The sequence below is a fragment of the Dermochelys coriacea genome, chromosome 19 (genome assembly GCF_009764565.3).
Source record: "Dermochelys coriacea isolate rDerCor1 chromosome 19, rDerCor1.pri.v4, whole genome shotgun sequence".
NCBI lineage: Eukaryota > Metazoa > Chordata > Testudines > Dermochelyidae > Dermochelys > Dermochelys coriacea.
The window spans coordinates 9,650,718-9,664,893 of NC_050086.2; the positions used below are offsets into that span (position 1 = coordinate 9,650,718).

Here is a 14,176-nt window from a genome sequence, read left to right on the forward strand (position 1 = left end):
GCAGCTGCCTGCAGCAGCATCACATGAGCTGGGCTCATGTAGAGCTGGGGGTTGTGTGTACATCTGTCAGCTGGGGGGAAGCAGCCGTGCGGGGACTGGAAGGCTTTTGCTCTCAGCGATGGATTGCAGACATCTGTCCCTGTTTGCAGTGCTTTCTAGGGGGGCTTTTTAGTGCTGTTGGTTTTGAAGTGGAAGTTTGCAGAGGAAAGAAAATGGAGAGGGACAGCTGGTTTTGGGGGAAGCAACAATGTAACTGGTGTCTGGGTTTATTCTGGTGGAGATCATTAGCAATGCCTTAAGGTATGTCTACACTGAAATTAACGACCTGTAACAGGGTTGCCGGCTGGCCCTTGTCAGCTGACTTGAGCTCACAGGGCTTGGGCTAAAAAGTGCAGTTAAAATTAAGTAAAATTGTGTTTTTAGTGAAGTGAAAAACAATCGACTAAAATAGAGTAGGTAATGACAATAACAGTGCCTGTTACAGAAACTAAGCAGATTTTATTTATCTCTACTAAAGAGAGTGTACAAAGTATACACGTGTGTTTCTGATATCTACGTTAAGGCTCCAAAACTGATACCTGAAGGTTTGGGATTGGGAATATCTTGCTGTATTATCTCCTGATTGTTCTAAATTTACATATACACTTAAAATATGGCTTTAGGTGGTGTTTGTATATATATGTTTTTCTTTCTTTATATAGGAATTAGATACAGTGTTCCTGTCAGCTAATTTCTAAGTTGTTAGTTGCAAAAAACCTAGAGTTCTCAGGTGCCTAAGTAGCCCCTGGAATAACAGTCAATGTTGCACTGCCCCCAAAATGTGAAATGGCGCCCCTGGATCAGACTAGACGTTCCCACTGTTCCTATGGCAAACCAAGCAGACGAGAGCATGCTGAAGAGTGCACGTCTCTCTCACACAGAGCATGAAGCCAGAGGGACAGAATCGTTTGATCTGCTTTATTTTCAGAATATTAAAAAAGTGATGCTCCCTGTTTGGGATGGGATGAAAGTGAAATAAAAAAAAAGAAAAGAAAAGAAAATGTTACTGTCTCTCTAACACAGCGCAGGAGAGAACACGGTCATATCACCTCATCCCAATGCCCCAGGGATTGGCACCCTGCTGCCTCTGAACGGGCACTTGACCACAGTGTGTCCTTGTTCGGGGAGGCAGCAAAAAGCTCTGAGGTAGCAGCATTTCCAGGACTGTTGGTCCACAGTCGGTCGTCAATTCCCCCGCCCCCTGCAGAGAGGCGGTCAGTCGGAGGGGCTCTGGCACTCCCGGCAGTCTCTCATGTCCTCAGAGTAGTTCTCAATCTGGATGGTGGTGGTGTGGAAGTTGAACGCCCCTTGCAGTTGGGAACTAGCCTCCTTCAAGATTGTCTGTGCATCAGTGTTTTCATCTGGAACGAACAAAAGCATGGAAGCTGGAGAGGTCACGTAATGGGATAAAGACTTGGCTTTTGAGCCTGCCAGGGTCCACTACATCCATAGACCCAGATAGATCTACTGTCTCGCCAACAGATACCAGTGCTCCAGCTCAGTCACAAGTGACAGGAATCGCTGGGTGAAAGGCTAGCTGCTGCATCATACGGGGGGGTCAGAGGAGAGGACCACCATGGTCCCTTCTGGCTTTAAATAAAAATAAATAAAGCTAAAAGTGATTTTTTTCAGGACACAGTCACTATCCAGAGTCCAGTCGGGTCTGCCTAGACCAACCAGTTTGCAGGATCAGGGCCTTAAACTGTATAATCTGGGGGGACAGGGAATCACATTCTCTTATCTAAGCGAAACCTATGCAAAACCCAGCCAAACCACAAAGGTCTTTTGGGATGGAAACTTGTGCAAAGCCACCAAAAAAAAAAAAAAAAAAAAAAGCCCCAATTTTGTACTAAAGGATCATGAGCTTCTAGGTGAACCTAAGCAGAGCTCTGAGCTGGACGCAAAACCAGGCAAAGCCGGTGCAGCATCGAGGAATCTCCCATAATCCTCCACATCCAACAGCTTTTCTGCCAAGAGCGCTTGACGCCTCCAAAGCGCATCTTCTGGGAGCACGCTGCTCTACACCCAGGGTCCGATCCAATGCCACTGATGCAATGGGAGCACTTCTATCAGGTCCTAAATGTGTGCGGTGTTGTTGTGGCCGTGTTGGTCCCAGGATATTAGACAGACAAATGGGTGAAGTGGCATCTTTCATTGGACCAACTCCTGCTGGTGAAAGAGACGAGCCTTCGAGCTGACACAGACCTGAAGAAGAGCTCGAAGGCTCGTCTCTTTCACCAGCAGGAGTTGGTCCAATAAAAGATATTCCCTCCCACACCTTGTCTCTCTAATGGGCAGGCAGGGTAGATACTTACTGATAGCTATATGGACTGACAGCACTGGGTGCGACACAGTCAGGGCCCAGATGTGGAGGCTGTGAAGAGCTTTCACACCATTGATGGACAGCAAGATCTCCTTCACGTTGTTGAAGTCCACCCCTTTTGGGGTACCTTCAAGACAGCAAGAAGCACACAGGGTCAGAGCCCCACATCAGCAGGAAAGGGAGGTAGCCTGTAACCCACAGGAGAACATACCACAGGGGTGGGACTGGGTTAACCACCCTGCTCTGTGGAGCTCCTTACCTTCCATCAGCACAAGGACGACATCCCGGAGGATTGTGAGTGTGGTTCCAAGGACCAGGATTGAGAACAGGAAGGTACAGATGGGGTCTACGTATTTGTACTCTGGCTGATGGGAGGAGGAAAGCGGTTACTCGGTGTATTTAATGTAAAGCTCACAAATAACTCATACTCAAACAACGGCCCTCAGACTCCGTGTAATCTCATTACACAATGCTCAATGGTTTCCTTCCTGGGCTACTGAGCTTCATTCCAAATGAAAATTCCATTTTTCATCTGCAATTGTACCGTGTGTTGTGAGAGCTGAACAGATCACAAGCTAAGCAGAGGTGCAGCCTGCTCACTGCTTGGATGGGAGGCCTCCAGAGAACATCCAGGTGCCAATAATTCAAAATGCTGCACTATTTCCTTTGAGTAAGGGTTTGCTGGTATAGGAAAGAGTCCAGCGGAGGGCAACGAAAATGATTAGGGGGCTAGAGCACATGACTTATGAGGAGAGGCTGAGGGAACTGGGATTGTTTAGTCTGCAGAAGAGAAGAATGAGGGGGGATTTGATAGCTGTTTTCAACTACCTGCAAGGGGGTTCCAAAGAGGATGGATCTAAACTCTTCTCAATGGTAGCAGATGACAGAACGAGGAGTAATGGTCTCAAGTTGCAGTGGGGGAGGTTTAGGTTGGATATGAGGAAAAACTTTTTCACTAGGAGGGGGGTGAAGCACTGGAATGGGTTCCATAGGGAGGTGGTGGAATCTCCTTCCTTAGAGGTTTTTAAGGTCAGGCTTGACAAAGCCCTGGCTGGGATGATTTAGTTGGGGATTAGGTCCTGCTTTGAGCAGGAGGTTGGACTAGATGACCTCCTGAGGTCCCTTCTAACCCTGATATTCTAGGATTCTAGTGTAGAAGCAATTTATAGTGTCAAAAAAGTGCATAAGAGATCCTGACACAAACACTTTTTTGGCAGCATAATTGTACATATGAAACTCTGAGCAGTGTAGTAACGTTGCAAATTAAAATCACATCCCTTAGTGACATTACTATGCTGACAAAAATTTTCAGTATAGACCTGGCCTGAGTGTGGACCCCAATGCCCCAGCATAGCATCACTGGACCTCCTGCCTCCTTGCTGATGAGAAGAGAAGCAGAGATCCTGACCATGTGTGAACAATAAGGATCATATAGCACAGAGCTGGGGCATCAGCATCCGTGTCTCCGCTGAAGTGAGCTGTAGCTCACGAAAGCTTATGCTCAAATAAATTTGTTAGTCTCTAAAGTGCCACAAGTGCTCCTTTTCTTTTTTAGTGTCTCCGCTAAGTTCCAACTTGGATAGCTGCATCCCTGCATTTCCCTGAAGTTTCAAGTTCACACAGAATTCCTCATTTCCTATCCTACATGGTTGTGCAATGCTGCTAGGCAACTGCTGCATGCCATTCCAGAGGTGGCTGCATTTCTGTGGTGGGTGAAGTAAGTGAAATGCAATTTAAAAAAAAAAATCTATATATAATCTGTGTTCTGCCACTAACGTCCTCTGTGTCCTTGGGCAAGGCATTCAGGGAAACTAAGGCAGAGAGGTTAAGTGACTTTCTCGAGGACAGAGAAGGAATTACCAGCAGAGAAAAGATAAGAACGCAAGAGTTCCTGGCTCCCAGTCCTGTGCTCTGACCACACCTCTTCCTTCCTCCACCTGGGACAGCACGCTGCATGCTCCAGCGTCTATGCCACAACAAATGAAAGATCCCTTGTACATCACACAGTGGGGAGTTTCCAGCCTTCTGCCCCTAGACACTCTTCGCAACAGAGCCTGTACCTTGAAATATATGATGTATGCAGCTACCAGGACGCCAACGCTCTGCAGCAGGTCCCCGACCACATGGATAAATGCGGCCTGGACGCTGGTGTTCCGCTGCTTGCTGTGCCTGTGGTGGCTGTGGCCCTGGTGGCTGTGCCCATGACCCCCCTGGTGAAGAGCGACTCCCATTCTGCAGGGGAAGAAGGAGCAGCAAGGTCATCGAGCGTGGCGCCTCAACCCACGGCCTGCTCCCATGCCTTCTGCACCAGTCGAGGCAAGCCCTGCCTGCAGAGGGGCAACGCCACCTTCCCTCCATCTCCCCGTGCAGGGTGCAGTGCGAGGTTCCACACTGCTCTCGCTGCCAGCATCCGATCCAGGCTGCAACATACGGCGCCGACCACAGACACTCTGGCCTGCATCACTCCGGCTCAGTAACAGAGAGCCTGGAACCCTGGCACAGAGGGAGGCTCAGATCCTCAATCCTATGCCCCACTGCTCGGGTCAACAGAACCCCAATCTGGTAGCTCCTAGTAGAGGCCGAGGAGACAGCTGAGAACCCCGCAGCCCCCTTGGTGCCCTGGATTCTAGTGCGAGCCGTGTGCAGCAGACACTAGCTCCAGGGAGCGGGGGGGGGGGGGGGGTGGGAGGGAGAGGAGAGGAGCACAGAGCCCTTCACAGTCACTTCCAAACTCACTTGCAAAATCCCTGCAGGCATTCTACCAACCAAGGGCCTGCTCCTGCTCCTGCTCCCAATGGAAATCAATGGCCAGACTCTCAGGGGCTTCCAATGGGAGCAGGGATCGGGCCTCGGGAGACCGCTAATCCCCGGATTAATCGCCTGTTTGGACTGGCAGGCCTTTCGGATTGGCCAGAAGAAACATTCTAGTGTGAGGGATTAACCTTTGCAATTTGACCAGCAATGAATGACCCTTCCCGCCCCATCGCCTCGGAGCGTTCTCAGAGGAGCCAAGAGCCAGTGACCCTGCCGGACATACATGATATTCACCGCCACAGCACAGGCAGAGGTGATGAGCATGGTGTCCCCTTCGATCTTGTAGTTGTTTGAGAGCAGACGCTCCACGGCCAGATAAACCAAGACTCCGGTCACCACCCAGATCGACAGCACCGAGACCAGAGCCCCCAGAATCTCTGCAGAGACAGCCCGGCACCCGAAGGGTTAGCGAGCAAGAAACACACAGCAAATCCTCTTCCAGACACCCGCTCGCCACTCTGTGGGACAGCGGCCACAGAGCCTTAGGCAAGGACTTCTTGGCTTCACGGCTGCCTCCCCAGGGCTGCACAGAATCCCAGATTCCCCCAGCGCCAGGGACTGAGAGTGGGATCTGTGGTGAGCCACTTCCATTGGCCTTATGCAGCTCCTGCACCAGGGGAAACTGCAACTCCTTTATGGTCCATATACAGCACTGGAGCAGCATATAGGGGCTGGAGCTGGGTGTGCAGAAGGCTGGTTTACATGGGGAAATATACTGGAAGGCTGGAAGGAACCCTAAAGGCTGGTTTACATGGGGAAATATACTGGCATAGCTCTAGCAGAATAATGAATCTTCCACTCTAGCTATACTGGTCAATTTCCCCAGGTGGACTAGTCCTAATTATGTTTAACAATTCTAAGTCACCCCCTCATTGTTAGTTGCTTCTAATCCACACCTTTCCTCCAGCCCCTCGGCTCGTCAATCATACCACCTTACCCTCCCTTGTGCCCCCCACTGAAATATAGCTGACGTGTCCTCTCTGAATTCAGCTCTCTGGGCACAAGTTGCACCTCTTTACTCTCCCAGTCTAGTTAAAGCTACATAACCCCGTCTAGTGTGGATGCAGTGACACTGGTATAAAAGTGCGTACCCCTGTATCATTTATACCTGTAAGGGAAGGGGCATAAGCTATACCAGAACAAGGTCTGATCTACTCAGATTTTGTACCAGTTTATTTCACTCAGAAGTGTAATTTTTATACCTAGTTACTCTGGTACAGCTGCTGGTGTGGAGGCAGTTATACCTTCCCATATGGAAATGAGCTATTTATTAGATAAGCACCTTTATACGGGTAAAACTGCATCCATACTAAGCGGATACCATTTTAACTATCCCAGGATAGGTAAAGCAATACAACTTTTGAGTTTAGACACTGCCTAATGGACCTTTACCCCAACAGAGCTACATATGTGCTAGGAGTGGTACAGATGTAACTATTTCAATTAAATGTTGCCTCCCCGCACTGAAATAACGATAGCAGTACAACATCTATTTAGAGACCAGGCCTCAGTCTGCAAGGCTTGCGGTCCGGCACTTTTCACAGCACTAGCTCAATGTTAGGAAAAAATTAATGATGTCAAGATGACGACAGCAGAAAGACAGCAGAAAAACACGGTGGAGATGGCCGGGAATGGAGAGGGGAGAAGGGGACTGGGGGCCTCACCAATGCCAGATGGAGAGACAGACAAAGGGAGACTGGTAATGGGAATGCTAACAGACCTTTAACAACTGCAGCACTAAAGAGCCTCTGTAAGAATGTAGAGAGCAAAGGCAGCTGGCGGTTTCCCCGCCCTTGGACAGATAGTGGGACTGAAATAAATCTACCCAGCATGTGGGCTTTCAGCTGCTGCATTTCGCAGGAGGCTCTGCTTCGTTTCAGCAAACCTGTTCCCCTGGTTAGAACTGCAGCTAAGTGATGAGCTAACTCTTGGGTTGTCCTCAGATGGAAATTAATAGGGGCGGCCCTTAAAGGAGGGAGGGAATTACTGTACCCAAATACCAGGTCAGAACAAGGAAAGGGGAACATCCCATTCCAGCAGGAGTGCCACGGGGCTGGTTACGACTGGACCCAACGTGATGGGGAAGTACTTGCTGCCAGAAGGGCCCAGTGGCTCAGCATGGGTATTTGCTGGGGTAGGGTCCCACAGGGGTAACTAATGATCTTAGAGCCAGAGGTGCCAACGATCCTGGAACAGTGGATCCACAGGGGCAGTAAAAAGGGACAATCACAAGGCTCACCTGCTCGGTGGAATGGGGTTAGCAAACAGCTTGCAGTTAGAGCTACTGCAATAGAGCTGCAGCCGATTTCTGTGCATTCAGGTGTGTGCTCCGCAGGGTTGGGTCTGTTGGATCCCAGTTCTTAGCCTGCACTGATCAGATGGGACTTGTGTGGGATCTGGACACCTTCCCCATCCCCCACTGCTCTGCAAGTGTCCCTCCCTCCCAGGTCCATTCAAGAGCCTTTGCAAACCCCTCACCAAGGAAACTCCCTTCCTTTCAGATAAACCCAGCAGCAGAAAGGAGCATCGTTAGATGTTACCACACCCAGTGTTGTTCTTCCATTGAGCACCTGGGCTTCATATCCTGCCCTGCAGGGGAATACACTCAGCAAGTTACCTGCTCGGTGCCAGCCAAAGTTCATAGTTTTGGTAGCCGGCCGCGAGGCCATCCACAGGGAAAACAGACTAATCATCATGCTGGCGAAGTCCGTCAGCAGATGGGCTGCGTCTGTCATGATGGCCAGGCTGTGGGACAGGTATCCCCCTGAAGTCGTGGAGGAGAAAGAATGAGTCAGTGAAAGGATGGAAGCCCGCAGGAGCACCAATGCTGCCCCTATGCCTGTCACAGCTGGGGCATGCAACCAGTGCCGAGGAAACCCTGAAAAAAGATCAGAGTCCACGTGATGGCGGGCTCCCAAGACCAGAGGGGCTCCTGGTTATAAACGGAGCCTGCTGCAAAATACTCATCTGGGTTTTCATTGTGTCTGCCACTTTAACCCAGGGCCCCTATGGCAGTTTTTGCCACCAAATTCAATGGGCTTAAGATCAGGGCCCTAAAGTTTGATCCTTCCAAGTGCCCACCTTGCGGGACGAAGCCCTTACACAATTATATTTTTGGGATTAGCTGTTTGAACAATGAAATGCAACCACTTCTAGGGCAGACCGTGACAGCTGTTTAATAGTTGCACATAACAGTTTAGGGAGGAGATGGAGACAAATCTCTTGTCCAGTCTAGCTGTTCCAGCATCTTGGCTCTTACCAGCCAAGGAAGCCATACAACATAGGCTACTTTGGCATCTTACCTATGACTTCTCCTGTCATGAAGACTAGGCAGATCACAGATGCGATGTAGAGTTTCCTTCGAGCCCGCTGCTTTTCGGAATCGTAGTGGCTGCCAGCAGCCCAGTTGGAATGACAATGCTGGTTCCCCGGGAGGCTCAGCTCGATGGAGGACGTGTCTGGAATGTACTTGAGCATGGAATTGTGAAAGTTCTTCTCGGAGACGCTCAGATAGGACCTGAATGACAGAGAGTCACAGTTACTGACCACTCTTGGGAATTGCTGGCTGAGAAACTCGGGGAGAGGGTCTGAAAGGGGGAAGGAGATTTCCAAATGAAATTAAAATGATGCCCCTTTGTGCCCAAGGCCCTTCCCTTCCCACCCCCCAAAGGAAATGTGCCCCAGGGTTTTCAAGAGAAGCTAGGGATTTTTGGGTGCTCACCTTGAGAAGCCCAATTCTCAGACAGTGCTGGAGCACTCACCCTCTGAAATCCAGACCCCTTGGCGGCATCTCATGCTGGGCACCCTAAAAATCACCAGTCACTCATGAAAGCCCTGGCCCAAGTCTAGCTAGTCTCCCCTGCTTGAAAACTCCCCTCCATCCAGGGAGGAATGGAAGCTCTAAAGCAGGAGATCCCTACCCCTTCCTTCTTCCACCCATCACTCATTCCCTGTCTGGCAAGCCCTCCTCTTTCCCCCCTTAACACTAAAGGAACCACAGTTATTCCAGCTGTAGCCCCCATTTCCAAGTTCCTCCCAATAAGGGGCACCAGATGGAGAGAGTGGATTGGTTTGGTCCCCCAGACTAAATTATTGGGGGGCCCTTCTGTGCCAGAGACACCCTCTCCTCTCAGAAGGGCAGAGAGACACCAGAGCCAGGGAACCTGTTGAGCCAGAAGCAGGTGCCCTGGAACCCAGATCCTCAAAGCTAGGTAGGTGCCTAATGCCCATTGGCATTGATGGGAGCTGGGCACCTACATACCTTTGGGGAGCTGGGCCTGGCAGCCTGGAATGGGGGAGAGGAGGCTGCAGCCAGGCTGGGCTCTCTCCCTGGGGTCCCACAGTGCAGGGGGGAGACAGGCCAGCCTGGGGAGCTGCAGAGCTGAGCTGGGGGAAGCACTGGGATCCCCTGGAAAAGATGGGGGCAGGATGGGGGAGACACAGGGGACAATGTAGGGGGAGGGTGCTATGGGGGAAGGAAGGGGGGGGACTGGGGTTTGTTACTGGGAGGAGGCTGGGCGGGGGGACACACACACGATTGCCCCATGGAGAGGGTAACCGAAGGGGCAGAAATCGCCTCTCACCTGGCTCCGGGCTCCACCAGCAGGTGCCGCTTCTCCTCCCCGTCCCTTTGCGCCATCCTCACCTGCCGGGGCGCGCTCGGCTCCGGCTCCGGCTCCGGTTCCGGTTCTCCTCGAGGGTCCCCCTGCTCCAGCCACCCCCCGCGCCGGGCTCGCAGCTGCCTCTTTATCCGGCCCCGGCCGCGGCCCGTGTGAAGCGCCGGGGGCTCGTGTGCAAAGGGCCCGGCGGGGGCGGCGAGCTCCGGCCAGGCCGGCTGCAAACTTTGCAGAGCTGCCTCCCTCCCCGGGGGCCGGGCACCCCGGCAGCCCGCCCGGCGGGGAGCCGAGAGAACCCCCGGCTGGCCACTCCCGTGCGCCCCGCGGGGCGCATTGCACTTGGAGAGGCTGCGCGCCTCCCTCCGGGACGGCGAGGGGGGTTCAACCCGCCGGGCCCAGCCCTGCCTGGGGGAGGGGGTCTGGCCATGCACCCCCTTGGCATGCTCCAGCCCCAAGTCTCCCCCTTCTCGGAGGTCGGGCTCGGGAATGAGAAGGCAGTGGGTCCCGCCGTGCCAGCCCCCCCACCTCCCAGTGTGAGCCAGGGGCCCAGCTACCGCCTCCCACCCGCCCCCGGCTGGAGCCTGGCTCACTCCACGGGGCAACTGAGCACTAGACCCGCAGCAGGAATGCGGAGCTAGCTGGTCCCGCAGCTCCATCCTGTCCTGAGCCGGTCACCTGTCCTGGCATCTGGGCACCCAGGCAGCAAGACTGCCATGGGGCAAACTGAAAACCTCCTGCCACATAGAACTCAAGGAGCTTAGCGAACTCCCCAGCCACGTGTGAAACATCTGCGATCCCTCCCCAGTTCCTGCTGTATCCCCCCTTCCCCACATCTTCGCCCCCAGTGCCAGGAGGAAAAGGGAATGGGAAGTCTTGACTGAGTTAGACCTTGGAGCAGTTTAATGCATATCTGCTTTTAAATCGATTTCGTTGAACCAGTGCAAATCCCTGTGTGAACCCTCTTAAACTGGTTTTGAACCTAGTTCCTTTAATGGACGTGATTGAAATTAAGGTGGTTTGAATTTAATTTAAAGATCGTTTAAGTTAAGGTGGTTAGAGTTTAAACTAAGGGGGTTAGAGTTTAAACCTGGCTCAAATTTGAACTGGTTTAAATCCATTCAATAGCGTCCACATGGGTTTCACTAAATCAGTTTAACAGCATATCTTTAGTTAAACTGGTGACTCTTTTAATAGAGACAGTCCTAACAGAAACAGTGGTAGGGCTTTTGGGATATTCACGTAGCCATCCAATGTAGCTTGTGTTTGAAATGCACTGAGCCTGCAAAAAAGTATGCATGTAAGTAACATCTGTTGAATTCAATAGGACCAACTCACCTGCATAAAATGACTTGTGTCTATAAGCTTTGCAGGATAGGGCCCCGGACTGTAAACTCTGGAGCACAGATCCCCTTTCCTTTATTAACTGTACAGATTCTGCTCAATAAATAAGTGATCTCCTCTAATGTAACTTGGGGATGCACCAAGAACCAACATGCTGTTTTTAATCTCCCTCTATGTCAAGCTCTTTGGCTCTGTTTACTGTAGGACCATGGTCTAAGAATTCTTCATACAACTGCACAGTCAACCTGGGGAACTCCTTGTCAGAGGATGTTGTGAAGGCCAAGACTATAGAAGGGTTCAAAAAAGAACTAGATAAGTTCATGGAGGATAGATCCATCCAGAGCTGTCCCGTCCATAGGGCAGACTGGGGCAACCGTGCCAGCCCCTGCGCTTTGAGGGGGCCCAGCGCTTCAGGAGGACATGGGGGGGCAGGGCGGCACAGAGGACTAGCAGGAGGCCTGGTGCCAGCAGCAGGGGTCAGGCCTGCACCCCGCACTCACCCCCTGGGTTTGGGTTTGGCTCAGTCTCTGTGGCAGCAGCAAGGAGTGACCCCTCCCCAGCTGGCTCCACTCTGCCCAGCTCCCAGAGTCGCCTGCCGCTGCAGGGTCCTAGCTCCCCCCAAGCACTAGTGCCATGGCAGGCTGACCCTGATCCTGCCCTTCCGCCTCCAATGGACCCTTCCCCTTTCTGGAAGGACCCTCTACCAGTGCAGTGGGGCCCCTCGCCCCTAACACAGTTGAGTGTCAGCCAGTAGTCTCCATCATCCCTCGCCTGTCGCCCAGCACTGATATCCCCCCAGTACCCCATCTCCCCCTTCCACCGCCCTTTCTTCCCTCTCCCAGCACTGGGTGGGGTCCTCCAATGCTACCCCCAGCCCTTACCCCCTGCGTCAGGGTCCTCCTTGCCTTTCAGCTCTCCAGCCTTGGGCTCCCTCTCCCTGCAGTACCAGGACCTGGGGTCCCACAACTCTGCTCTCTCCACCCCCACCAGGACTGGGATCCTCCATCCATCTGCTTTTCTGTCTCCCCTCCCAGGCCCTAGAGAAAACAGATCCTAGAGTTCCTCCTCCATGATGGGGGACGAGTTCTAGGATCTGCACTGTAGGATCTGCTCTAGGATCTCTGCTGGTAGACACAGGCATTCCAGACACAGGCATTCCTTGCCCCGGTCCCCAGAAGAGACAGCTCCTTTGGCCTGGGAAGGGTGGTGAGGGCTTGACTGAACATAAGAACAGCCAGACTGGGTCAGACCAAAGCTCCATCTAGCCCAGTATCCTGTCTTCTGACAGTGGCCAAAGCCAGGTGCCCCAGAGGGAATGAACGGAACAGGGAATCGTCAAGTGATCCATCCCCTGTCGCCCATTCCCAGCTTCTGGCAAACAGAGGCTCGGGACACCATCCCTGGTCATCCTGGTTAATAGCCATTGATGAACCTAGCCTCTACAAATTTATCTAGTTCTTTTTTGAACTCATCTTGTCCTTCACAACATCCTCTGGCAAAGAGTTCCACAGGTTGACTGTGTGTTGCATGAAAAAAATACTTCCTTTTGTTTGTTTTAAACCTGCTGCCTATTTATTTCATTTCATGGCCCCTCGTTCTTGTGTTCTGAGAAGGAGTAAATAACCCTTCCTTATTTACTTTCTCCACATCAGTCATGATTTTATAGACCTTGATCATCTCCCCACTTAGTCACCTTTTTTTTAAGATGAAAGTCCCAGTCTTATTATTCTCTCCTCATATCGCAGCCGTTCCAGACCCCTCATCATTTTTGTTGCCCTTTTCTGAACCTTTTCCAATTCCAATGCATCTTTTTTGAGATGGGGCGACCACATCAGCACACGCTATTCAAGATGTGGGCATACATTGGATTTATATAGAGGCAACATGATATTTTCTGTCCTATTATCTCTCCCTTTCTTAGAGCTGTAGCTCACGAAAGCTTATGCTCAAATAAATTTGTTAGTCTCTAAGGTGCCACAAGTCCTCCTTTTCTTTTTGCGAATACAGACTAACACGGCTGCTACTCTGATCCCTTTCTTAATGATTCCCAACATTCTGTTCAATTTTTTGATGCCACTGCCCACTGAGTGGATGTTTTCAGAGAACTATCCACAATGACTCCAAGATCTCTTTCTTGAGTGGTAACAACTAATTTAGACCCCATCACTTTATATGTATAGTTGGGATTATGTTTTCCAATGTGCATTACATTGCATTTATCAACATTGAATTTCATCTGCCATTTTATTGCCCAATCACACAGTTTTGAGAGATCCTTTTGTAGTTCTTCACCGTCTGCTTTGGACTTAACTATCTTGAGTAGTTTCATGTCATCTGCACATTTTGCCACCTCACTGTTTACCTGCTTTTCCAGATCATTTATGAATATGTTGAATAGGACTGATCCCAGTACAGACCCTGAGGGACATCACTATTTACCTCTCTCCATTCTGAAAATGGACTATTTGTTCCTACCCTTTGTTTCCTATCTTTTAATCTTTAATCCATGAGAGAACCTTCCCTCTTATCCCATGACTGCTTACTTTGCTTAAGAGCCTTTGGTGAGGGACCTTGTCAAAGGCTTTCTGAAAATCCAAATCCACTATATCAACTGGATTCCCCCTTGTCCACATGCTTGCTGATCCCCCACAAAAAATTCTAGTAGATTGGTGAGGCATGATTTCCCTTTACAAAAACCATGTTGACTCTTCCCCAACAAATTATGTTCATCTATGTGTCTGACAATTTTGTTTCCTTATTTTTGTGTAGTCCCTCTTTCTGAAATTAAATGCTACAGCATTGGGCCACTGTGGTGTTTTTCCCGCCATAGGGATGTTAAATTTAATTATATTATGGTCACTATTACCAAGTGGTCCAGCTATATTCACCTCTTGGACCTGATCCTGTGCTCCACTTAGGACTTAATCAAGAGTTACCCTTCCTCTTGTAGATTCCAGGACTAGCTGCTCCAAGAAGCAGTCATTTAAGATGTCAAGAAACTTTATCTCTGCATCCTGCCCTGAGGTGACTGGCCAGCTCAGTG

At 50.8% G+C, this 14,176-nt stretch overlaps 1 protein-coding gene across 2 annotated transcripts; it reads right to left on the reverse strand.

Annotated features, from left to right (window-relative positions):
• Positions 1-943: 943 nt before the first annotated feature.
• Positions 944-10,638, reverse strand: SLC30A2 (solute carrier family 30 member 2). Of its 2 annotated transcripts, XM_038377686.2 has the most exons (9): positions 9,760-9,866; positions 8,898-8,981; positions 8,479-8,693; positions 7,794-7,940; positions 5,400-5,553; positions 4,423-4,594; positions 2,622-2,727; positions 2,355-2,489; positions 944-1,400 (listed from the first exon to the last, which is right to left on the reverse strand). In XM_038377686.2, the coding sequence occupies exons 3-9, from the start codon at positions 8,651-8,653 to the stop codon at positions 1,255-1,257; spliced, it is 1,035 nt and encodes a 344-aa protein (XP_038233614.1). In that variant the 5' UTR covers positions 8,654-8,693; positions 8,898-8,981; positions 9,760-9,866; the 3' UTR covers positions 944-1,254. The 2 variants fall into 2 exon arrangements, with proteins under 2 accessions (XP_038233614.1, XP_038233613.2); XM_038377685.2 differs by lacking the exon at positions 8,898-8,981 and having other exon boundaries at positions 9,760-10,638.
• Between the last annotated feature and the right edge of the window lie 3,538 nt (positions 10,639-14,176).

What these genes read in the sequence shown, in the direction of transcription:
- SLC30A2 (XM_038377685.2), bottom strand. Translation starts at nt 10,448, where the DNA reads ATGGAGCTGCGGGACCAGCTAGCTCCGCATTCCTGCTGCGGGTCTAGT. An exon ending in GCTGTGGCGGTGAATATCAT is followed by an intron (nt 4,595 to 5,399) that starts GTATGTCCGGCA and finishes CTTCCCCTGCAG; the next exon opens with AATGGGAGTCGCTCTTCACC. An exon ending in GTCAGTCCATATAGCTATCA is followed by an intron (nt 1,401 to 2,354) that starts GTAAGTATCTAC and finishes TGTTCGTTCCAG; the next exon opens with ATGAAAACACTGATGCACAG.